Source organism: Dreissena polymorpha, chromosome 4 (assembly GCF_020536995.1).
Source record: "Dreissena polymorpha isolate Duluth1 chromosome 4, UMN_Dpol_1.0, whole genome shotgun sequence".
Lineage (NCBI taxonomy): Eukaryota > Metazoa > Mollusca > Bivalvia > Myida > Dreissenidae > Dreissena > Dreissena polymorpha.
The window spans coordinates 5,975,379-6,001,936 of NC_068358.1; the positions used below are offsets into that span (position 1 = coordinate 5,975,379).

A 26,558-nucleotide genomic window follows, 5' to 3' on the forward strand; every position below is an offset into this window, starting at 1 on the left:
TGGTTAGCTCAGATGGAAGTGCTGAGGACTACAAATCCAAGCATTCTGATTTTGATTCTGCAATAATTGTGTAACTGTTGGTAGCGCAAAACATCAATTAAGTACGGTTTAGGGTTTTATTAATTAAATTGTTGTAAGGCTATCATCTGTTGGTGACATATAGAGATTGCAATGTTCTCATTTCTTTTTATGCCCCCGAAGGAAGGCATATAGTGATCGCACTGTCCGTCTGTCTGTTACACTTTGCGTTTAGGTTTCGAAAAATGCTCATAACTCCTATGTCTCTTCGGATGTAACATTCATATTTGTTACGCATGTGTATATGGAGAAGGCCTTTTAATACGCACACAAATTTTGACCCCTTTGACCTTGACAATGAATTGAGGGTCCGCTTTTAGGTTTCGAAAAATGCGTTTAGGTTTCGAAAAATGCTCATAACTTCTATCAAAGCGTTTATCAGGGGCATATGTCATCCTTTGGAGACAGCTCTTGTTCTTCTCTCTTTTATGGTATACAATCTCATTTCTTTGATGTTTTCTAAGCAGATGTTTGTTTTTCAGTGATAAGGTTTTCTTAAACTTGTGAACTTGTGTGGCTTCATTATTGCTGACAGATTATTAATAGATCAGGGATGATTACCATAATCATTGTTTGTATTAACTAGAAATCTTCATCTTGAATACACAAAATGTGGGCATATCCCAAGTGTCCTCCCTTCGGATAAAAGAACAACTTCTGAATAATGTACAGACTCAACAGATGTTGGATCTGTGCCCAATCCTATATGAGACATGTATTGTCTGTTAAATTATTGATATTTATATGGAAAGCTAGAGGAAAGACATACAGTACATGTATTCTATAAGCAGTATGCCTAATAAGTTAGTGTGCTGATAATGGACAGGAGCCATAAATGAGCATTGTTTTTAACAAATGTGGGGAATTAATAGCTGTCTGTATTTTTTTTTCAAAAAAGACAATTGAAAAAAAGAAAAAGAAAAAAAAAGAAACCAATAACAATGCTTTTTATTTCATAATGCTCATTTAATTCTTCTAAAAAATCAAATACTAATGCATGTTTTTGCATCTTAGAAATCTTTTTTCTTTTGTTTTCATGCATAAATATAGACAAAATGTATGGCCGCAGTCTGCAATCTTACAAGAATAATCTTCAATATGACATTAATCATTTTTAGGGAACAGGAGCCTGGGTACTGCAAGATGATATCTTCACTTTGGACGACTTTGCTCACGTTGCCAAGGACTCAGACGTTGAGAACTCCCTGCGCCAACAACACGGTGCGAGCCTTCACATCGTCACCAGTGCCGAGGGGGGCTGGTCTAACGGGCATGTCAACAAGGCTGACTTTGCCAAGCTGATCAACGTGACCTTGAACCCACCGGACAAGGCAGACACCCAGCACGGTGTCATGCAGTTTGTCGCCTACATTAGTAACTTTGTTAAAGTCACTGAGCTCAATGATTTAATGAGATCCTCTGATTTAGTTGGCACTATCAAATTTTCGGGTCCAACACTGTATATTTTCCCAAGTTGCCAGGGTGATTCTGCACTCTTTGGGATCAATGGATTTAACATGCTTATCAATGGAGGGTACAGCAGGAAGTCCTGTTTCTGGGACTTCTCCAGGCATCTGGAGAGAGTCGATGCTGCTTTGGTTACACATCTTGGACCTGATAACTTGTTTGGCTTGAAGTCACTTCTGCAAAGGAAAAGCATGGAGAAGATTCAACCAGACATTGGGTTCATGTTTGTCAATTCTTCAGATAAGATAAAGGCCCATACTGAGTCGGAAGAAGTGAAGGAAGAAACTCTTCAAATAAATCTGGCAGAAGAAGGAAACAAACTGATGCAGTTTGCGCGACAGATTGGGCAAACACCACACCCAGTTACCAGATCTGTGTCTGGTCCCACTCCAGAGCCGATCAACCTGTACCACAAGATAGGCATTGGTTCCCTAGACATGTATATCCTCAACCCAATCACAGACAGCAAAGAGCTGAAGGACTTCTTTCAGCAATGGAACCAGAAGGTTGCTCACTTCGGATCAAACCAGCATCTGCCTCTTCCTAACATTTTGTCAGTCTGTGCTCTGCTGGTTTGGAGGCCAAGCGACCCAAACACTAACATAACTCGAATCTTCTTTCCTGGGAATGCCCCTCAGCATAAGATCCTGGAAGGACTTGAGAGGCTGAAGACCTTGGACATCCTGAAACATGCTACTTGCACTAAGACCAGCCTTCTTTCAAAGCCTGCAAAGAAGCCAGCGACTGTAAGTACAAAGCCTCCAACTAAACCAAAGGTTTCACCAGCAACAACTCCACGAAATGAAACTCCGATTGAAAAGCCCAAGAAAGAAGTGGCCCCAAAAGAGGTGAAGGAAGTGGCACCAAAGGTGGCAGCAGCCCCCAAGCCCAAACCTGCACCTGCAATGCCGAAGGCCAAGAAGGAAGATGTTAACAAAAAAGCTTCAAAGACACAGGAAGCAAAACCTGCTCCTCCTAAAGCAGAAAAGGTAACAAAGTCAGCACCACCTAAAGCTGCACCTGCAAAGACATCAAAGACATCTACTCCATCAAAGAGTTCTGCTAAGAGTTCAAGTTCATCCTCTCCCAAGCTTACATCTTCCCCAATAAAAGGACCTGAGAAAAAGGAAGTTGTTGAGCCACCCAAAGAGCCATCAGCAGATGTTGAACCTGAGGCTACCGTGAATGAAACTGAAAACCTTGTTGATTTATCATCTCATGAGAATGGCCATGAAGAATCACATACTGAAACAGAAGAGGAGCAGACCCCAACCTCTCAACAAGATGAAGAGGAGTCTGCAGCTAATGAACATCAGGATGAAGAAATAGAACCTCATTCTTTCACTGAACCGACAGAACCTGAAGAAGAATCTGGACATGGTGCCATGGACCGTCAAAAAATGAGAGATTTGGGCATTTATGATGAAGATGAAAGCATTGATGACAAACAAGGGGAGGAGGAATACCGCTATGAGGACAGAGAGCAAGGAATGTATGGTGGAATGGCTGATAGCATGCATGAGGACCTGATGGGGGGATTTAATGAATCAGGCAACACAAGGAAGGGATTCCAAGAGGATTTAATGACTGGAAGCATGCATGAAAGTATGTATGACAACAATTCACCATTTGATGGTCCTGTAAATACGGAAAACGGTGGAACAAACTTAGATGATCTTATGACACCTGAAGATGAAACATCGGAGGAAATTCAACCACAGGCTCTTCCTGAACCTGTTGCCTATCCACCAGAGAGCTATGGTCAAGAACCAGACCTGATTCCTGTGATTGCTGCTAAGGAAGAATCTCTTTTAGTTGAACATGGAGGCATTCCACAATGTCATGAACCAGATTTGGTCCCTGTCAGTCAAGATCTAAAAACTGAAAGCTTGGGTGAAGATACAACAGCTGATGTAGCTGATACACCTGATGAAGCTAAAGGATTTCTTGATCAAGATGATACACCTGATGAAGCTAAAAGATTTCTTGATCAAGATGATGGGATAGTTGATTCTGAAGAAAAAGATATAGGGAAAGATATTGAGAATGATGTAGCACAGACAGAAGAAACAATTGAAGATGATGACAATCTTAAGAAACAAGAAGAAGAGGTCACTCATGAAGAAGGTAGAGATAATGAAGCATACAGATATGAAGATGAGGAATTGGCAAAGGAAGAAAACAGCCTGAAGGATTCAGAAGAAGAAATAGAATGTGGAGTTATTGATGATGTGGTGAAACCTGAATCTAAAGTGGTAGAAACCTATGATGCCATAGATGAAATGATTGCAGTACAAGATGAAGAATCTGAAGAAATGTACAGACCCAAGAGTCCAGAACCAGTTGAACAGGAAATGTTTCCAGAGGAATGCAAACTTGAAGAAACCCCTGCTTCAGTAAATGAAGTCGGATGTATTGGCAACACGGAAATGGAGAGGCCACACATACCTGTAGATAATGAAGATGAACTGGACAAATCTGACAGTGATGCTGAACAACCTGAAATGATCAACGAAACCAATTTTTCACAACAATTTAGCAAAGATGATGAATCAAATAGGGCTAGAACTCCAGACTCTGAAGAAGAAAGAGCAGAGAGCCCAGATTCCCAAGAAGGTGCAGAGGACCTTGTTAGATCATCAGTTGAAAGAGATGAGCAAAGGTCAGACAGTCCAGTTGATGAAGAAAATGGTGAAAGGGATAGTATGGAAAGAGAATTTGAACCAAGTGATAGCGTTGAAAGAGAGGAAGAAACCAGAGAAAGCGTTGAAAGAGAGGACGAAACAAGGGACAGCCTTGAAAGAGAGCATGAAACAAGTTTTGCCCGTGATACAGAAGATAGGGATAGTATGGAAAAAGATGGACCAGTTGGCCATTCGTCAGGACAAGAGGAAGAACAGAATGAAAACCAGGAAGGGTCTTACGAAGATGAAAGTGAAGAAACAGAAGAGACAGATGATGATGAGGATGATGAGGAGCAACAAAGTAGTAGTTATGACCAGGAAGAGAACACCGATGAAAAGTGCTTGATTCCAGAAAATTTGAGTAACCTAAAGTATGTTGCGGAAGAAAAGCCACAGGAAACTGATCTGTTGGATGCTCCTACACAGTATGACCAACCAACTGATAGTATTTTGACTCCAGAATCAGAATACACCTCTGCTAGTCATGGAGGACAAATTGGGTATCACGAGATGGGAGATCAAGATGAGGACTCTGCTGAAGGTTTCGAAATGAGGCAAGAAAGTCCTGTAGAACAACAGACAAATCCTTTTGGGGATCGTTATGATCAAATGGGAAAAGCGAGTAATTCCTCTAATCCATTTGATTCATATGACCCATCATATTCAAACCCATATGATGGCTTCGGTGGTTTTCATCAGCCTGGAGCGCACAATTCCCAGCATGAAGATGAGGAAGAAGAAGAGCATGGTGGTCCTGCCTCATTTGACCCTGTATCTGAATGGGGGCGTCCCATGGGCCTTCCATCACCACCACCTCCTGATGCTAAACCAGCTGAAGGAAAACCAGCTTCTGTAGCTACAAAGTCTCCAAGACCAAAGTCAGCCCCTAAAAATGATGCTGCAAAGAAACCTGAATCAGACAAAGAGAAGAAAATACCCGCTAAGAAACCTGCTGCTGCTGCTCCTAAACCAGCAGCCAGTAATGGAGTCCCAGAGAAATCCAAGACTTCTAACTTGAATTCTACACGCTTATCAACTGGTGGCAATCCCAACGCATCCAGGCTATCCATGGGCGGAAAGACGACTTCTAATCCACGACCAACATCGGCCCCGGCGAAACCAGCTGAGGAGAAACCTAAAGTCAACGGAACCAACACCAACAAGAGGCCAGCAACAGCAACTGCTGCAAGCACTAAGACAGCAGCGGTCGCACCGAAGATGCCCCCATTGCCAGCTTTCAATTCGTACTATGTGGATCTGACGTACATCCCCAACCACGGGAACACTCACTACAGTGACGTGGAATTTTTCAAACGTGTGCGGGCCAGATACTATGTCCTGAGTGCACTGTCTCCCAACAAACAGATTCTTGATGCCCTTCTTGAAGGAAAGAGCACATGGGAAGACAAGTCCTTGCCTGTTACCATCATACCAACGTATGAGAACGATACCCTGATATCATGGAATACCCTCCATAAGGACAAGATGGCTGAAATGAATATTGATATCGCGCCGTCTGCAAGCCGGTGTACCGTTCAACTGCATGATACCGAAACCGGATTGTCTGCTTACAGACTGTTGTTCTAGTCACTGTGCTTTGTGGACATTATTTTGCTTAAAGCAGTTGTTTCAACTTTAAAAGTGTTCTCATCCATTCTTTTTCATGAGATGATTACATACCAGTAATTATGAACTGATTTCAAGATCAGAATGGGTTGTTTCAAGGACAGTTTTGACTTTTTTTTTCTTTTAGATGAGTTGATGGTGAAATACATTTAATTGGATGGGGACTGTTCTGCATTTAACATGTGATATTGTTGGGAACAATAGAGAGTTAAAGGTCAGTTTTTTTACATCTGTTTGAACATTAACACAATTCTGAAGTGACGTGTACAGCTATTTGTGAGCAAACACTTGGAAAGCTGACTGCCCTTTATTTCTGCATGAAGTTTTTTTTTTATTTGAAAACTATTTTGTCTGATAGCAAAATGAAAAAAAAGTTAAACAAAACCTGTTGTAATTCTTTTTATTGTAGGCATTAGATATAATTCATACTCCTTGTCAACTGTATAGTCAGTATTCCATGTGTATTTATATTAAAATTATGTGGTATCCATTTTTCACCTGCTCTGCATTGTATAGGTATATACATGTTTTGTTGTAAACTTTTGTCATTATTTTTGCATTCATTTTCATTATTTTGCACGTGTAAATTTTTATGTTAATTTTGTTCTAATACTTTTTTGATTAAAATACACTGTTTCGTGTCCAAGAAGCTTGGCTTTTTCTATGCTTATTCTTTAATTGCATAATTGCATTCTTTTAGTAAAAAAATCTGGCCAAAGATGACATAAACCTTCACAAAACAATAGATATGTAATTCTTTGCATACTTATGTAAGCGTATTTTGTGATTTTCGTTTTTTTCCCAATGAAGGGGAATTGTTAAAAAATAATAATGTAATTTAGATGGAGCATAATTATATGTTGCTCTTAATATCAGTATAAAAACTGTCTTGAAACTTGCCAAGATTTACAATTTACAACTTTCCTGTTGGATTATTAAAAGCCATGTTGTAAAATATACTGGGATATTGGGGATGAATGAATGCTGTGCTACAGAAAAGTGCCTGTATGAATATTGCGCAATGCTTCAAGTCTGGAAGACCATTAACTTTGGTTTTGTAAAGTTTTGGAAAATTAATGGACATGCTTTTTTAATGCACTTGAATATGGGTTTTGTTATAATAGTGATAGTGGATGATTTTGAATTTGATACTGAATGCAACAATAAATGATCCTTTTCATTTCGTTCAGATTGTCTCACATTATTTTCGCAAATTTATGTTCAATTCAATTGCTCAGTTAGATTTGTTTTGCTAAGCAAATAATGTAAAACAATAACGCATTGCCTTGTGTTAGATATGCAGTGCGAACACTGATGTGTGATATTTATAGTAAAAGGATCAATTTTGTAATGGTAGATTTGAAATGATTGGAGAAATGCTCCTACTGATCAGATGACATTGTTGATGCTATTGTTTATGAAAGGATGTAGGTTATTAAAATTTATAATTGAGCTTCACTGTGGGAAAATGGGGCTTAATGCATGTGCACGTGGACTGCTGTATTTCGACCATTAGAAAATCTGAAATGCAAAGTGCAGATTTGGTGCATTGGGATGAAAATTGTTGAAGGACATTTGTGGGTTTGAACGTTGTAGTTAGACTTATATTATTTGTCAGATATATTATATACAAATATTATATTACATGATTATGGTTGAAGTAACATAATTGTAATACAAGTATAAGCATTGTATACCATTTACTTGTAGTCTTGAGGTATCATTAGAAACACTTAGAACACAGAAATCAACAAACTGAAGATCAGATCTGACAGTCAAGTGCAATATTATGACTAGTTCTAATGACAGATTAACAGATTGTATGCACGCACAATGATTGCATAAAATATTTGGCTAATCAGAATATGCTAACTATTTATTCACAACTATCAATATTCTGTCTGTAACATATTCAAATGAGTTTTCGTTGTACAGCTATGACACTGTTAAATTACAAGGGATGCTATTTTCACTGATACAATACTATGGGAATATGTTGACAATGCTTAACATGGTGTAATTGTATAAACAGTAGGAAAACAGAGGCTTTATATTTGCTTGAATCATTGTAAACTCTAACTTTTGCATGTTTTATAACAAACAAAAAAAAAGCTTTTTTTTATATTACACAAACATTGTTAGTCTTATGTCACCATTATTTATACCCACTGATTATTTTCCAGTTTAAAAAGTTTGTTGTTTATAAACTATTGCAATCTTTGACATATGTTGAGTACAAGAAGTTAACAATCTAGTCATTGAAAATTCACTGGAACATGTTGCTGTTACTCTGTTGCAAATTTACCCTAGGTAATTCAGTTGATTTTTATTGGTGTATACTCAAAAATCTAGTGCTATCAATCAGTTTATGGAAAGCAATATGTTAATATATCAAATCCTTTATGATACAATCTTATGTTGTTAGCTTTGTCATAAAGGCATCATAGTTGCTTTCAGTGACACATCTAACTAAGCCTTGAATCGTTGTGTTCTTTGCACTCAGAATAGTGTCCTTTTCAAGTGTAGATATTTTATATTGTGACTGTGCTTTATCTTTAGATGTTGATATTTATAATAAATAATGTGTAAACATTTTATTTCAATGCCTTACAGCAAATAGAAATGTTTTGAGAAGTTTACAGAGCTTTTGAAATGATTTTGTATTAAAGTTTTTTTTTGTTTTTTTTTTACAGAATACTGCTAGGACACATTTTTATTTGTTTATAAAGTTTTCGTATTTTGACAAAGATATTGTCACAAAAACAATCTTTACACAAATATTTATATGCCGCTATGATTATTATTGTGCTTACTAAATGTGAACAATCTTTTCTTTGCATCATTGTTTTTTGTCATTGCCAGAATAAAAAAAGAAAAAGCCATTTAAGTGTTGATAGTTTATTGTGAGATTAAAAAACAATTATATAAAAATGTGCTTTAATTTGTTTGTATTGCATACATTTTGGGAGTAGTTTTCAATTTTGTCCTTGATTTTGCTTCTAATTATTACTATTATTATTTCCAGCTTTACCATCATTTTGTCTACATGCAAAGCATTAAAATACAAGTGATTTAAGGAGAATGTCTTGTTACATTCCATCAATAACATCACACTTAATTATTGTTGAATACTTGAGGATATGCTTTAGTGATATCGTACGTACATGTGATTTATCGACTGTACATACACAGATATGTGTACATGTACACACACAGATATGTGTACAAAGTCCTACACCACTGAAAATGGTTAAAAAAGGTGTCATTTTGCAGTCCTGCATTCTTCATGCACCTTTCTGAATATAATTATGGACATTACTATAAATAATATTCAATATTCTTTATAGTTATGTCCATAATTATATTCAGTAAGGTTTCTTAAATGATTGTCCTTATTAATAAAGTCGGAATTACTGGCAGTTTTCACACCGCTATAAAGTGGCGATAACTTTTTTTTTGGCCAGTGAAACCCCTGATATTGGACATATGAAATCACCAAGCCATGATTTTTATCTAGAGATAAGCACAATTTGGCCATAATTGCATAAAATGTCGTCTATTCTTATCATATGAGTTGCGCTCTGTGAAAAAGGATTTAATGCATGTGTGCAAAGTGTTGATCCAGATCAGCCTGTGCAGAATGCACAGGCTAATCAAGGAAGACACTTTCTGCTTTTATGATATTTTCTGTTTAAAGAAAGTCTCTTAGCAAAAATCCAGTTAAGGCTGAAAGTGTCATCCCTGATTAGCCTGTGCAGACGGAACAGGCTAATCAGGAAAGACACTTGACGCACATGCATTAAACCCTCTTTACAGAGCACAGCCCATATGGATTCCATCTTCAATATTATGTATTGTACATTATACTTGATGACGTCCTGCAGACACTAGCATTGAGAGACAACTAAGGCGTGGCTATTGATTAATTGCTTGACAACTGCTTTTAGTATGCAGATATGGCTAGGCAAGCACATCGTAATAAATCTACATATTGCTGTATGCTGAAAACTACTCAATAACTACATATGTAGATAGTCCTTGATTTGGCTTCTGACTAAATCAGTGCCCTGCCTTTCAGTTTTACCATCATTTGGTCTTGTGCAAAGCATTAAAGACATAGGTAAATGAAGAAGATGGCCTCGTTTTATTCCAGTATGGATAAAATCACACTTATATATAGTTGCTTACTTGAGAATATGCTATGGTGATATCGTAAATACATGTGACAGATCCACTTTACATGCGAAAGTTTACACAGCTTATGTGTACAGGTTCTGCAACACGAAATATGATAAATACCCCATATGAGCCGTGCTTTGTGAAATAGGGGTTTAATGCATGTGCACAGAGTGTCATCCCAGATTAGCATGTGCAGCGTGCACAGGCTAATGGGAGACGACACTTTCTGCCAAAACTAGATTTTTGCTAAAAAGAGACTTTCTTTAAACAAAAATATCATTAAAGCAGACTGCCTAGGCTAATCTGGGACGACACTACGCACATGCATTAAACCCCCTTTTCACAGAGCACGGCCCATATGAATACAGTTATGGACATAACAATTATAAATAATATTGGACCAAAGCACGAATATTATCTAAGTGCAGAATAGCGCAATGAGGCCATTATTGCATGAAATCTCGTCTGTTCTTGTTCTATGGATTCCATCTTCTATAGCAGGTATTCTGCATTAAACACGATGCTGGCATTTAGACATGAATACATTCCTTTGGGAAGGGGGGGCTGTTGATAGACTGGTTGACAACAGCTTCTAGTATGCATATATTAATAGATTGTGAAATTCCTAGATTATGAATCGCCCAATGTGCAACAAAACAGTGTTTACAGCTTAAATTGGTTTTCTTTTGCCATTGACAGCTCATTGAATCTGTAAAAACGCCTGTTGTTTGTGCATACAAACCCTTTGGTGATATGGGTATGTACTGATGTACTGAAGAGAATTATTGCCCCCACCCCCCTGTTTAAACTGATCACACATGAAGTCGACACAAAATAACTCCAAATAATTTATTTTTTATCTTCAAGAAAACATTTGGTGGAACAAGCTGGTACATGTTAATTATGGTAAGCTTTTCAAAAGAAGTCTAAGCTGACAAAGTCTTATCTGCTTCTATGTTTTAAGACCACAGAGAATTCTAATTAAAGTTGATGTTAAGTAGAATAATACCTATTTGCTAAAATATTAAAAGATTACTTTTTATAACAAATTATCCATACATTTATTATGTCTTGTTTTTCCTCCATAATGTGCAAACTGCACTAGCATATACAAGTTTTGCTGCTGGATCTACATTGTATCTATAAAAAAAATCAGTACCTTCATTTTTTTACAAAGTTGGCAAATGATGAACTGTTCTAATTAACTTATGTCAATAATATAACTTGTGTAAAAATATTAATCATTTCTTTAGTAAAAAATAAACTGATTGATTATTTTCCTGTAAGTGAGACAGATATAATTCTGGGATCTTCCATATACCAATTTCTTTTGATCATATTCTTGCTTATTGAAAAAAAACATAGGATAACTTGAAAAATGTTTCAAAATCTGAAATACAACATGTATTACAAAGCAACAAGCTCTTTGCTCAACAAAGAAAACTAATTTTACTCTAATATGTAAAAGGTTTTTTAAATAGTTTTTCTAGATTTTAAAGTTACAACAAAATACATAAAATGAATGTTCCTTTTTCAATACATACACAATGTAACGATTAAACAAAATATTTAGACCATCTCGAACATTATATAAAAAAAATCAAGAACATTTAACCATTTTTTAAATAAGTGTTTTTAAAAAATCACACATTGTGAAGACCTGAGTATCATGACAGAATGTGTTATCATTTTAGATGTTCTTCAAACCATGTGCTAACATAGATAACATGAGATCATCAGTTGTTATTATAAATATCCATTATCACATAATACATCATAAAACAAAACTGTATTTTAAGTCTGTTTTTGCAGGGTTCAACATTAACTTTTTTGACCACAAGTATGAATGATGGAATCATTCAAAAATGGCTTTGACCACAAGTATGAATGATTTAACCACAAGTATGAATGATGGAATCATTCAAAAATGGCTTTGACCACAAGTATGAATGATGGAATCATTCAAAAATGGCTTTGACCACAAGTATGAATGATGGAATCATTCAAAAATGGCTTTGACCACAAGTATGAATGATGGAATCATTCAAAAATATGAATGATGGAATCATTCAAAAATGGCTTTGACTACAAGTATGAATGATGGAATCATTCAAAAATGGTTTTGACCAAAAGTATGAATGATGGAATCATTCAAAAATGGCTAAGAGTTGAGAAATACATTTTGGAAAAAGCTGGCTCAATTGTGTCCTAACTTGAAGTGAAGAGCACCTGGAAAACTTTCTGTAAACAAATCTTACAAACCAATCCAAGCATCATTTCTGCAGTATGCATGTATCTTATATTACATTAATTTTGTATATTAAAGGTTTTTCAGTAAAAACTGTGACATTTTCATTATAAATGACTCGGTCGTATTTCGGATAGTTTTAACTTAATAAACCCAAGATTTTTTACACATGACAGTTGGCGATAGTCACATATGAGATTTACTAAATTGGAATTACTTTTACAATACATAGTCATTAGGTTTCCCTTAAAGTAAACACTGTTGTGTCATCGCAAATAGTTAAACAAGCAAATGAACATACACATAATAAGGTCTAGAATACAGTTGTCTGATTAAGGACTGCATTATTGCTCTCAAAAGCAAAATACAAAAATAGTTCACTTGTAAGAGAACATAGGTAAAAACTTACACCTAACATTGAATTCTTGAATAACCTTCTTGCTTCTTTTAGTGCATACCATATATGACCTTGTGTGTAGTAACAAAAAGGATTTTGTAGTTTAAAAGATTATACCATGACAGAAATTTGAACTCAGTAATTTTTGTTAAGATAAAACTAAGATGTTTAAATTAATCAGCACCATAACAACTACAAAGATGACACTGGGGCCAACAAGAGTTTAACATACACCATTGTCAGCGACTTGACCTAGTGACCTTATTTTTATTCCCAACTTGACCCATATTCAAATATTGCCTTGATACTGTCCAAGTAAAAATTCTTACATAAATGTGGCTTCTTAAGTAAACACAACTTTTTTACCAGATTTGACCAGGATCTAACTTTACTAAACGGATGTTAAGATAAAAAGTCTTACAAAGTTTCATCAAGACTGAGTCATAAATGTGGCTTCTAGAATGGTTATAAGATTTTCCTAAGGTTTTACCCGATGAACTAGTTTTTGGATCATTCTGACACATTCATCAAGATTGCATAAATTCAACATCAAAAGTATAATCTGAACTGTTCTGATAATTTGCTTTGAAAGTAATATTGCACAAAAATAAGTTTTATTACAATGTATCACCAACATTGCTGCCACTGTTCATAATGTAAACAAAGGTAATTTTTGGTAATACCTAGGTAACAAGGGCTGTTTGTAAAACATGCATGCCCCCCATATGGGCTGTCCGTTGTAGTGGCAGCCATTGTGTGAATACGATTTTTGTCACTGTGACCTTGACCTTTGACCTAGTGACCTGAAAATCCTATGAAGTTTCATGATCCTAGGCGTATGCGTTCTTGAGTTATCATCCGAAAACCATTTTACTATTTGGGGTCACCGTGACCTTGACCTTTGACCTAGTGACCTCAAAATCAATCGGGGTCATCTGCAAGTCATGATCAATCTACCCATGAAGTTTCATGATCCTAGGCCTATGTGTTCTTGAGTTATCATCCGGAAACCATTTTACTATTTCGGGTCACCGTGACCTTGACCTTTGACCTAGTGACCTCAAAATCAATAGGGGTCATCTGCAAGTCATGATCAATCTACCCATGAAGTTTCATAATCCTAGGCATATGCGTTCTTGAGTTAGCATTCAAAAACCATTTTACTATTTCTGGTCACCGTGACCTTGACCTTTGACCTAGTGACCTCAAAATCAATAGGGGTCATCTGCGAGTCATGATCAATGTACCTATGAAGTTTCATGATCCTAGGCCCAAGCGTTCTTGAGTTATCGTCTGACAACCACCTGGTGGACGGACCGACCGACAGACCGACATGAGCAAAGCAATATACCCCCTCTTCTACAAGGGGGGCATAAAAATCTCATCCCAGTTTTGAAGCACCAATAAAGCATCTGTATATTAGTACTAACAGAGAGTGTGCGATCTTTAACGTCAACCAAACCTTTAGACACACTTTATATAAGAAATGAAAACAAATACAAATACATGTATGACATCAGAAGATTTATCCAGGTTTTAAAACAGCCAAATGAATGTCTGACTTTCATATATTTCTACAAGTTTTAACGGAGAGGCATCATGATCATAGAACCAATATTATTGTTTTGTTAATTTCTTCCAAAAACATAGTTTCTATGTAGCACTTCGAAATAGTTACAGCTGATAGTTAAAAAAATGTCATATAGCTAGAAGCCCATGTTCTTAATGATGTAATGTAAGAATAATTTATAAATACATATGGTTAAAATAAGCAAATGTACAACAATTTAAATATATTTCACTAGTTAAAAATACACAACAGCAACATTGAGAATATAACTAGAGAAGAAGCATTCAGTCAAAAGTCATAAGATCTTTGATATAACTGGACCCTGGATGGTAGGATTTAGCAAAATTTCAGACCACTCTGCATGACCGTCATACTACAGCAACAGACTTTAATGTGAATTTAATTGGAAAGACATTGGCATAGTTTCACAAATAACAAATTACAGTAGACACTGAATGATCGAGCACAGCTCAAAACCTTAGGAATTCACATATCTGTGTTCTACATATACAACAAATTATATAGGTATTTGTTTCTTCAATAGAAGTATACAAACTACCTTGGATTCTGGTTATACAGGTGACAATTACGTTCAAAGACAACAAATTGTTGATAAAATCCACAGGTCACAAGCAATCACAACAATTGAGTTATACTCAACTCAAATAACAAAATTGAGGTTGGGTCAAGTGTTGTCCCAGATTCCCCTTGGCTGTCAGCACGGACTTATCATGGACAACACTTTCACTTAGACTGAATTTTGGTGTAGAAGAGACTTCCTGTAAATAAGAAATTCCAATGAAACTGTTAGTGTTGTTGCTGTGCAGGCTAATCAGGGACAACACTTATCATACGTGTGTTAAGGGATGTTTTCTGTAATCTGACCTTGAGTTATGGCACAACAGAAACAACATTCTAACATAAAGAAACAAGTCTGTGTAACAATTAGGTCAACAAGTTTTTAGCTTATATTTAAAATAATTTTAAGGTCATCGTATTTGTAAAACTCTATGAAAATAACATATTATGAAAAATACATACAATAACACACGTTAAAAAATAAAGCACCAACTTAAGGCGACAATTTTTTGTTACATAGTTTACAAGTTTTAAAGATAACCTTTGTGTCTGAAAAAATAACATGAGAGAAAAATCACTCAACATTAACATATATTTACAACACACAAAATCAAAGCAACTTCCACCCTTTAACAAACATTCTGACTAACATGTATTAAAAAGACAGAAAACAGACATCCTTACATTTAAAGGGGCTTTAGTATGAGCTGTGTCACCCAAAAATGGATCTTATGTCACATACAGCCAGTGTATCTTCCAATCTGCCTGCACAGTAGAGCAGTTTGGTGGGGGGAGCTACCTTGTTCCCTATAAAGTCATGCAAGGAGTGATGCTACACTGGCCGCATATGGTAATAAGATGCATTTTCACATACTGTTAATGCAGCTAATATAATATATATGCAATCATATTGACAAATTAAATATTTTAGACAATGATAGACCAAAGGGTATAAATGTTTCATCTACCAGGATTCCTTGAAACATTGGTTAAACTGGTATGTCATGAGCATTTTTTTCTTCTATAATTGTTTTTGAATTCATTATCTCAGTGGATTTCGAAAATGTTATGAAAGTTTTATGAACAAGTAGATGAAAACTTGTGTTCTCATATGAAAAATATATATAAAGACATTCAATGTTCTCTAATATACCGACATTTACTGCAAGCTAAGCAAATAAACCACAGGCAGAAACGCCACAAGGAAATAACAAAACATATTTTATCGAAAAAAAATGACATTAAGATTATACATAAACAGTTGTTTGCACAGTTAACAAATTCACTTATTTTATCGGTGCTGAGTAAAATGTTACACTTACTTTTAACAAACAACACTTAATAAAGAAACATTTAAGAAAAAACACAAAACATTTTATACATAGAGGCAATCTACTTTTTGTACATTTAAGAATTATAATGCCACTCGAGTTTCCTGATGCTTTTGAGAGAATTATAATTTTCTCAAACATTATTTCTTAATTAAGAAAGCAATCTATTATTCAAAACAAATTGTACAGACATATACTAATTACAATAAATTATTACTTATATATACACAAAATTGCATATCAACATAACTGGTAAATACTAGTCACTTGAACATTTACTGAAGCACTTTTTGTCAACTTGAATAATTTATGTCCCATAACAGAACTGTAAACTTCGTTCATGATATCAATAAGTCATATTAACAGTATTTCAGTAACAAACAAGAGATGTGTTTGACAGAAACACAATGCCCCTTTTTTTTTTATATCAGAGTTTATTTACAGGTCCTACCGGCCTCTTCACGAGGTCTTTGAAAATAAAATTTCAATATATCATTTGACAGGTTAAAAAGTTATCTCCCTTTTAAAGATTATTACTTCCCTTGGAATGTATTTTTTACTTTTGACCTTGAAAGATGACCTTGACCTTTCACCACTCAAAATGTGCAGCTTTATGAGATACACATGCATGCCAAATATAAAGTTGCTATCTTCAATATTCAAAAAGTTATGACCAAACTTTAACAAAGGTTATAGTTTTGGGACACACACAATGAATGAATGAATGAATGACAGACAGATACACAGACATACAGGCCAAAAACAATATACTCCCAATCTTTCGATCCGGGGGCATAAAAAAAGAAAACAAAAAATAATGTTGTTAGAAACATATACTTTAGTTAGCACAAAGAACTCACTTATCGCAACAGTGTAATTTATAACATTTAAGCAGTATTATTTAAAGACAAAGCACTTCCTATACCAATATACATGTATTACAGTGCAACACAATTCAAGCAGTTATTTACATATGTGGCTGATTGCGTTAAAAAGAATTACACCACTTCTACAGTATTTGAGCTACACATTTTGGTGACAAACATCACATGTGTGTGTTTCAATGTTCATTTTGTCCATGCATACCTAACGCTTCCTTGTTTGAAGACCTGGCTTGTGTCTCAGCCAAGTTATTAAATGTTCACAATAGACTCGCACAAGTTTGGACGAATTTTTAAACTACAGCTGCCTTTTCCAGCTTTTTATTAACATAAAATAATGCAATTTTGTTTTAGTTTAAAGCATTGTGGGAAGCTTGATAACGAATGAGTAACAAGAGGCCCATGACGGGCATGAATCTCTCTACTGCTATAAACACTGTGCAAGTTTGGAAAGAATAAAATGGAAACTGTGTACTTGAATCGCGCAAACAAGGAGAATTTTCTCAAATTCAAGGGGAGATTATTGTGTACTTATTTCTCCGATACTGCTCATATTCAATAGGGTTCAAGTCCTCATTGATATAAAGATACTGTGCAAATTTGGAAATAATTGGATGAAAACTGTGGAATTAATTGCGTAAACAAGCGGGATTTCAAAATTTTCTCATATTCAAGGGGAAGTCATTCTGGACTTATTGCTACGATATTGCTCTTTTTAAAAAAGGGTTTGAGTCCTCAATGATACAAAGACACTGTGCAAGTTTGCCAAGAATTGGATGAAAATTATGGACTTTATCACATAAAAAAACTGAATTTTCTTTTTTTTCCTCAAATTCAAGGGGAGATAATTCAGGACTTAAAACTGCGATATTGCTCATTTTCAATAGGGTTTGACTCATCATTCAGATTAAGACACTATGCAAGTTGGGAAATGATTGGATGAAAACTGTGGACTTTATTGCGTAAACAAGCCTTATTTAACAATTTTCTCAAATTCAGGGGAGATAATTCTGGACTTTTTACTCTGATGTAACCCATTTTCAATAGGGTTTCGAGTCCTCATTAATATAAAGACACTGAACAAGTTTGAAAGGAATCGGATGAAAACTGTGGACTTAATCGCGTAAACAAGAAAAAGTCCAACGCACGCTCGCACGGACAGACGACGGAAACCATGCCATGACATAAGCTCTTCAGGCCTTGGTCAGTGAGCTAAAAACCCAAATGTCCCGAATAAGGACCAGTAACCAAGCTCACAAGCACAGGGGCAGGATATAAATGCATTTTCGCTTGCCACTTATGACATAGTGAGGAGTAGATATGTTTATATGCACTTAATCCATATAACAACAGGATGGAATAACATAAACAAAAAGTGTTAATTGTAAAAAGTAATCTGACATCAACATCTGTTTAATATCAAATTCATAATGAATTGCTGCAACAATTTAAAATAAGATTGTATGGTAAAACATAATGGAAATACATGTATACTGACTAGTGTGTTTGATCTAGAAAGTGTTAGGTAACTGTAGATAGTAACATACATGTATAAAATACTAGCAATTTCAAACATCAATACCTCAATGTCAACAACCATTTGTTTGATTCTATTTTTGTGTGTACATATTTGCAAATGAACAACAGAAAAGGAATGTTCCATAGAGGTTTTGGATTAGCCGATTACCGACAAACAATCAATGCCTTTTATAATTGATATTGAATTAGGAACAACTAGTGGAATGTCAACAGACGAAAATTATCCCTCCATATTTATTTTTATTTACTTGTAACTTTTGCATCTTCATGAAAACTTGAATTAATATCATTTATAATTCATTTTAATAATGATAACGAATGTTTTAATTTTACATAAAACTGATGTTTGAAACCACTTTAAAATAGTATTTTAATTTTAATAAGCAATTAATGCTCTGGTCAGCTAACGAACAACAACAAAAAAATACCATTATTAATTTCAGAAAATACATAAACTTTGATTCTTTTGAAAACAACATACTTTTTTGACATGCAATCTCTTGATGCCATTATTTAAAAATCAAAGCTTAAGAATACAAAGCCAGTTTAACAAAGTAACATGCAACAACAACGCTCATGTTACACTCATATACAAGCTAGCAGTCACGAGTTCAAAGCAATTAAACACACAAGCAAAGAAGCATCAACATTTTACACACTATACAAAGAAACAAGAAGAAAAACACCACTGGTCTTTCTGGATGGCTCGTATCTTCACAGAAAACAAAGTGCACCTCCACATTACCCTAAGGCGTTTCAATTTGTAATGCTATTTCCTGCTAGCAGTGGAATATTCAGTTTTGAGATTATGTAATAAATAATGAGATTGAACAAGTTGACCATACCATCTCCTAATAAGTTGGCACTGTTATAGGATGTTGCTATGTCTGTGAAACAACTGTTTGTTGGTCAAATATCACAGGCTGTTGAACACAATGTTGAGACTTTTGTCTATGTCGATCTGTAATAAATAATCAACTTATTGACGCTGTAGTTCTAACTTCTTAGTAAGTAATTAAAAACAAAAACAATGCTTAACATGGAATTCCAAAAAACATCATTATTTAAGTTAGTTTAAGAAGTAGGACTATCACATTATTCTTAAGAGAATTGTGGGCCCTACAGTCCTTGCCCCAAAGGAACTATACTATTTTGAGAAGGGTGTTAAGATATTAAAAATTATGCAACAAAAATAGTTCAATTTCTAGGCACATCATCATGACAAACTTTTGATCATTAAAAATATTTCCAACACAGAACGTAAATTTACATACTATCAAAACTGAAACCAGCAGTCAGTCAAGGGAAACAGCCAAAGTGACCGTTGTCGACAAGTGACCGCTATTCTCTAATCACCTCTTTTAAGATAGTTGGTAGTATTGCTACGTCGTTACCCCACCAGTCGTTCGCACACAGTGTAAAACAAAGGCTCATTGCCGATAACAAAGCATAATAACATAAATAATTTCTATTAAATAATACAGAATAATGCCGTATAAATTGATATAATTTCATAACTATTTTTAAACTAAATCTATTACTTTATCATCGATAGAACTGTTGTTTACTCATGCATCTCGTTCATTCAGTTAATCAGACAGTTCGTATTACATTTATTTGGATGTATTTTTAAATTAAGATTGTCACATGTCATTGACGTAACGTCCCTACAATTATAAAAGCGGATTCGCTGTCATAAACCAAAAGTATGGTGCAACTGTTTCTTTCTCATTCAATGAAAAAAGACACCAAAATATTGTTAAACAAGATATGTGTTTGTCAGAAACGCTATGTCCCCTTTTGCGCTGCCATGAAGCTATATATTTGACCTTGAAGGATGACCTTGACCTTTCACCACTCAGAATGTGCAGCTCCATGAGATACACATGCATGCCAAATATCAAGTTGCTATCTTCAATATTGCAAAAGTTATTGCAAATGTTAAAGTTGGCGCAAACAAACACACAAACAAACCAACAGACAGGGCAAAAACAATATGCCCCCCCTATAGTGGTGGGCACATAAAAATATTAAGTTTTTAATAAACGTTGCAATTAAATGTTTATTTTTACTGAAGACGATCACTAATCCTTTTGTTGCCGTTCTTGTAACAACACTCGCCAACTTAGTGTTGTTTCTAACAGCTCTTATCGGCGATAAAGATCTATTGACTTTGTCAGGCACTCATTCTTTGTCGTTATGAATGCAGGCGATACTTGCTACTAATACACATTCTTATTGTTGCAAGCACCTGTTTCGTTTGTATTCTTAATTTTTCGCGACTCGAACGTCTGACGCCTGACCGTTGTTTTCAATTCAAACATGACTTACAGAGTGAAATATACTGGCTGTTGGCCGTTATGGACAATTGACCGTTATTCATAAGTGTAATATAGAGTGATTTTCGTCTGAGAGAATCCCGACTGACCGTTGTCTGCAATTTACCGTTATTCTCAAGTGACCGTCAGTTTTGCCTGTTTTTAAACCTTAGATTAATTAATAGGGGAAAACTCTACTGGAACAAGCCAGTAGCTGGTTGTATCTCCTGCAAAAGAGACTTCCTTAACAAAGTTCAACAGGTCCCATGTGAATTGTTTATACATGTAGATCAAATTTAGAGTTTCCAATTTCAGCTCCTGACACCTTATGTTTATTGCCAATGGATACAAAGTTAAATGAGATTCAAATTAAACAGTTCTTGTTATTTTACTGGGTGTATAAATATGTGATTTTATGAGGGAAAAAAAATACTCTGAAGTAATGGAGAATTTTCTGGGAAATAAAAAATCTGAAGTGAGAGTTTAAATAGGAGTAATTCAATATCAATAGAAACTGAACCCATACTATGTAAAAATGGGTCTCATGCCATATGCAGCCAGACTAGCTCCAGACCAACCGGCGAATTAGCTGTTAGCTATTACATCTTAAATCAAGCAAAGTTTTGTGGTCTCATAAGTGGACAGGGTAGCTTCTGACCTAGAATGTTTGAGAGCGTTTCCTTAAAATTGACCTACCAACCTATATGTTGACCTCAAATGACCCAGTCTCGAACTTAGCAAAGATATATCTTCTGACCAAGTTTCATTTAGAATGGACAGAAAATTTTACTTCTAGGGTGTAAATAGGCTTTTTCTTTAATTTTACCTAGGAACCAAGATTTAAACTCATGTGTTCCAGCTTTGAAATCTGCCAAGATAGCATTGAAACAAATCTTGGGACCGATTTTCATGAAGATTAGAATAAATGTGGCTTCTACAGTGTTTACAAAGTAAACCACAAAGTTGACCACGCACAACAAACACCTATTAAAGGCGATCACAAATGCTCATAATGAGCTATGGTGAGCTAAAAATGAAGGAGCAATAGGAATACTCTGTTAGACACTTATGTAACATTAAAACACACTTTAAATGTATGTAGATTAAATGACAGTTTCTGTACAGATCTTTTAAAGGATTTGCAAAATAGTAGCCTTATACAAATTTCATCAAAAAATATTCTTGAATGTATAATGGCAGTTGTCCTAAACCTACTTGAGGGGCTTACCACATATAACCAGGTTACATTTGAATGTATTTCTGATCCTCCAAGAAGATGTGGTTATACACTTCCTCAGCATTCGCCATTTCATCAAAAATGGCTTCAGGCAGGCTGTCGTCAGGGAGTGGTCGCCAATTCCGGCCTAGACTTTTGGAGATCTGAAATAAAAGTACCATAAACCACACATCCAAAAAATTGGTTTTCTTTTGATAAATGGCAAAATATTATCATCACATAATGGTATTCTTATCAAAATAGGGACTCATTGTAACATGAGTCTGCAAATAGATACTGAATTATGGTTTACTACTGAGCTATTATCACTTACAGCTAGACTGATGCCAAAGACTTTGAAAATGTTGTAAACATATATTATTTTTTAGTATAAATCTGTCATTTTTGAAAAGGTGCCTTTGACAGAACATCTTTAAAAAAAATTCTCATAAAATTATGTTGCTTACCGCTACATGAAATTAACTTATTTATTATATTTAGGAACCAATGGTTGTTTTTATAACTGGTGGTGCAGACAAAGTTACCATGCATTGCAATTGTGAAAGGATATCAGGTGTCCACTTCCTAACCGGGCTGCTCTCGGTAGGATCGCTACTTAAGAACCAAACGCGGGTTCTTTAAAAAAAAAACTGACTCAAGATAGTCCCTATAATCCTGTGGCTTTTGATAAAATGCAGCTAATATAAAACTGTTTCAGCACAGTTACCCTGTGTGACAGTCTGCAGGCCAGCTCCCTGAGGTGGGTTTCTGAAGGGTTTGGATCGCTGTCCATCTCCTCATAGTGGATGCAGCACTCTGGCACTGCCAGAGTGTCCAGAGTGTCTTCACGCAGTCTTGCAATCGCAACCAGATTTTCATCAACCATCCTCGTACCCTTAAATGATACACATGGATTGAGTGATACATCAATATAACACTTATTTCGAGATCCAAGAATTAGAGCAAAATAATTATTGATCACTACCATTAAGACAAGGGCTGTTTGTAAAACATGCATGCCTCCCATATCGGCTGTCCGTTGTAGTGGCAGCCATTGTGTGAATACGATTTTTGTCACTGTGACCTTGACCTTTGACCTTGTGACCTCAAAATCAATAGGGGTCATCTGCAAGTCATGATCAATCTACCTATGAAGTTTTATGATCCTAGGGGTATGCGTTCTTGAGTTATCATCCGAAAACCATTTTACTATTTCGGGTCACCGTGACCTTGACCTTTGACCTAGTGACCTCAAAATCAATAGGGGTCATCTGCGAGTCATGATCAATCTACCCATGAAGTTTCATGATCCTAGGCGTATGTGTTCTTGAGTTATCATCTGGAAACCATTTTACTATTTCGGGTCACCCTGACCTTGACCTTTGACCTAGTGACCTCAAAATCAATAGGGGTCATCTGCAAGTCATGATCAATCTACCCATGAAGTTTCATGATCCTAGGCGTATGCGTTCTTGAGTTATCATTCAAAAACCATTTTACTATTTCAGGTTACCGTGACCTTGACCTTTGACCTAGTGACCTCAAAATCAATAGGGGTCATCTGCGAGTCATGATCAATGTACCTATGAAGTTTCATGATCCTAGGCCCAAGCGTTCTTGAGTTATCGTCTGACAACCACCTGGTGGACTGACCGACAGACCGACCGACATGAGCAAAGCAATATACCCCCTCTTCTTCGAAGGGGGGCATATAAATTAGTCCAACTGAGAATTCTTTACTGGAAAAACAACAATTAAATTAGTGGGAACTGCCATAAAGACTTATACTGAGTGATAATGAGCATTGATTATCATACTTTCTGTTTCATTTGAAAGAAACATTTCAAATAGCAGTTCATGGGTTAAGAACACATTACCCTTACTATAACGAATGTGTATTTACCAATGATGGAAATCTTGTTCAACCGTGGACACTTCCATGCCAGCATGATGAACGGATCTTCATCTATTTCTGCCAAGTTGTACCAGTTGCACTCTCCATTTTCCATGCCATCAACAATTTCAATGGATTTCAAACAGTAAGAGTACTGGTTTGCCATCAGTCTTAAAGCTGCATCATTGATCATAGAACAGAAAAACTGACGGAAATGTGTCAAAGGGAAGGTCTCTCTTCAAGATATCAACTAGCTTCTCAACTCCAGAAAAGGAATGTATCAGGTTCAAAGTAACTTCTACATGTTTATTGTAATTTGTGAATTCTCGCCAGCTTGAATTGGAAATTATTTCTTGTTCTTGACCAACACCGTGAACGTGAATGATCAGTCTTTCCAGTTGATATTGTCCTTTACGACAGAAACCTTTCAGAAGTCTGCTATCAACAAAATCATAATCAATACTCAGATGTTTCAGAGAAGTAAAATGCTGGAAATTTTCAACATTGAGGTCAACTATTCCATAGTTCTCAGAGTCTTCCTTAACACTTGCAAGATGGAAAGCCTGCAGTGAATGGCTGTGATTCGTGGCCAGGGTTTCTACCAGAGCACTAGAGTGAGCAAGAACATCTTCCGAGCATCCTAATGACAGGTGTATCAACTTTCGGCAGCTACGAAGAACTTCTTGTACTTTTTGAATGTATCTGAAAATTATATTATAAAATATATCAACAGAGTCTGCATTTCTGATCAAATTGATAATTTAATTGGTGAAAACAAGAGTTTTTGATAAAACAAACAAAATAAGTGATCATTAAGGCCACAAAAACAACCACTAGTCAAATGCCAAATTGCTGTGTTCTAATCTTTAATAATAATTAATAAAACATTCATGAAAAAAATATAATTACCATCAACTTAATTTTTGTCCATAACAACTGCTACATATTTGAATCCATGTTAATACAAACTACTTGAAGGGGCCTTTTCATGTTTTGGTAAATTGAAAAAAGTTGTTTAGATTCGCAAATTTTTCGTTTAAGTTATGATATTTGTGAGGAAACAGTAATACTGAACATTTACCATGCTCTAAAATAGCCACTATATGCATCTTTTGACGAGTCAAAACCCTGAAAATTATAAAGCGTTGGCATTGAAAAGCGAAACAATTGAAAAATTTGGAGAGTTCTGTTGTTGTCGTTATATTTTGTGAAAATACGAGGATTGCTTACTATATAAAGTATAAAAAAATACATATATCATTGTGTGAGGACGGACGTCCGAGTGGTCTAAATGGTAGACTTTTACTCCAGAACTCCTGGGGTCAGTTGTTTGATTCCTGCTGCAGGTTTCATTTTTATTATTTTTTATTTTTTACTGGAGCTTTTTAAATACAAAGTTTACATTTAGCAATAAAAAGCATTTTATGACAAACTTCAAAACATGCCAAAATCTGTGAAAAGGCCCCTTTAATCTACATACTTCATCTGTGTTTTGACCGTTGTCACATGACTTTGTGTTTATGTTTACAACCAGATCTATTTTTAGATCTCGGAGCTGATTGGGTCATTAAATGTCCTACCTAAAATCTGGAATATTTGCCCAATCAAAATGACAACTTGTCGGCTGAAGTTGCAAAACTTGAATGTTGATATTTCCCACTAAGGAATCAAGAACGTTTAAGCTCTTCACAACCTCTTCCACCTTGCTTGGGTTGAAGCGAATTGCGCATTCCCGAACAAAACGTCCACATACGTCACTTAAGAAGTTCGTCCTCTCTCTTTGATGTTTATTAAGATTAAGCGTCAATGATTTCCACAATTTCGGCTGGAATAGGCAAGATCTCCACCTTTTACACGTTGAAGTTGCACTTATTCGGTCCTTCTGCGAAAGATACGAAAGTATTTCAAGAATAATCACGCTGGGTATTAGTGCCCAGCTGTCTCCTGCCATTTGTTTTGCTTTTTACGTCACAGATCACGTGGTTAAGAGGTCATACTTCCGCAGAGTAGCAGGCTATACCGGCTCTTGGTCAAACCGGTCAAAACCATGTAGCTTTTGTATTAAAATATATACACACTTTTAAACTAAAGCTGCATCTGCAGGAAAAGAATCTTATGATAAATATGGGCCTTGATTTATGACAAGGAATGAAAGAACATGCCGGTCATTATCTGTAAATTGATATATAAGGCTTGCACAATCTGATATACTGTAAAGAAAACTATTTAAAACACATGGATTGAACGTGTGTTGTTTTATTTATAATGTAATCCTACAGGAATCAGATGAATAGTTAATTAAATCCTGAGAAAGGCATCTGATTAAAAGGTTGTTCTGCTCCGATGATCTTGAGAAGATTTCTGCCGTTTTACTTCAGACATTTTTTGGGGGCTTGAAATCTTATGTACTACTGACTCGAATGGTGGATGAAACTTTATGATGCAATCCAGTATCTGTTTAGTGAGGACATATGCATAATATAAGTCCGTTACAGTTTGGTGCTTTTTACTGCGAGTTATTTTCATTTTAAATGTTTTATTGCTTTATATT

The 26,558-nt window shown here is 35.6% G+C and overlaps 2 protein-coding genes and 1 long non-coding RNA gene across 4 annotated transcripts in view; 1 reads left to right on the forward strand and 2 right to left on the reverse strand.

Annotated features, from left to right (window-relative positions):
* Positions 1–8,737, forward strand: part of LOC127876605 (microtubule-associated protein 1A-like) — a 56,877-nt gene extending 48,140 nt beyond the window's left edge. For both annotated transcript variants that reach the window (XM_052421935.1, XM_052421936.1), the window contains one exon: positions 1,197–8,737. In XM_052421935.1, coding sequence (XP_052277895.1) covers positions 1,197–5,816 — 4,620 coding nt within the window. In that variant the 3' untranslated portion in view covers positions 5,817–8,737. The remainder of the gene's footprint in view (positions 1–1,196) is intronic.
* A 2,132-nt stretch (positions 8,738–10,869) lies between these two features.
* LOC127876617 (uncharacterized) lies at positions 10,870–16,628 on the reverse strand. Its single transcript, XR_008047966.1, has 2 exons — positions 13,863–16,628; positions 10,870–13,717 (listed from the first exon to the last, which is right to left on the reverse strand). It is a non-coding gene; the product is annotated as an uncharacterized LOC127876617 (long non-coding RNA).
* A 5-nt stretch (positions 16,629–16,633) lies between these two features.
* LOC127877025 (F-box only protein 33-like) lies at positions 16,634–25,963 on the reverse strand. Its single transcript, XM_052422607.1, is given in 6 exon segments — positions 16,634–19,540; positions 22,126–22,277; positions 22,841–23,008; positions 23,991–24,233; positions 24,235–24,709; positions 25,588–25,963. Coding segments are annotated over 5 exon segments (1,395 nt in total). The 5' UTR covers positions 25,959–25,963; the 3' UTR covers positions 16,634–19,540; positions 22,126–22,139.
* Positions 25,964–26,558: the final 595 nt, after the last annotated feature.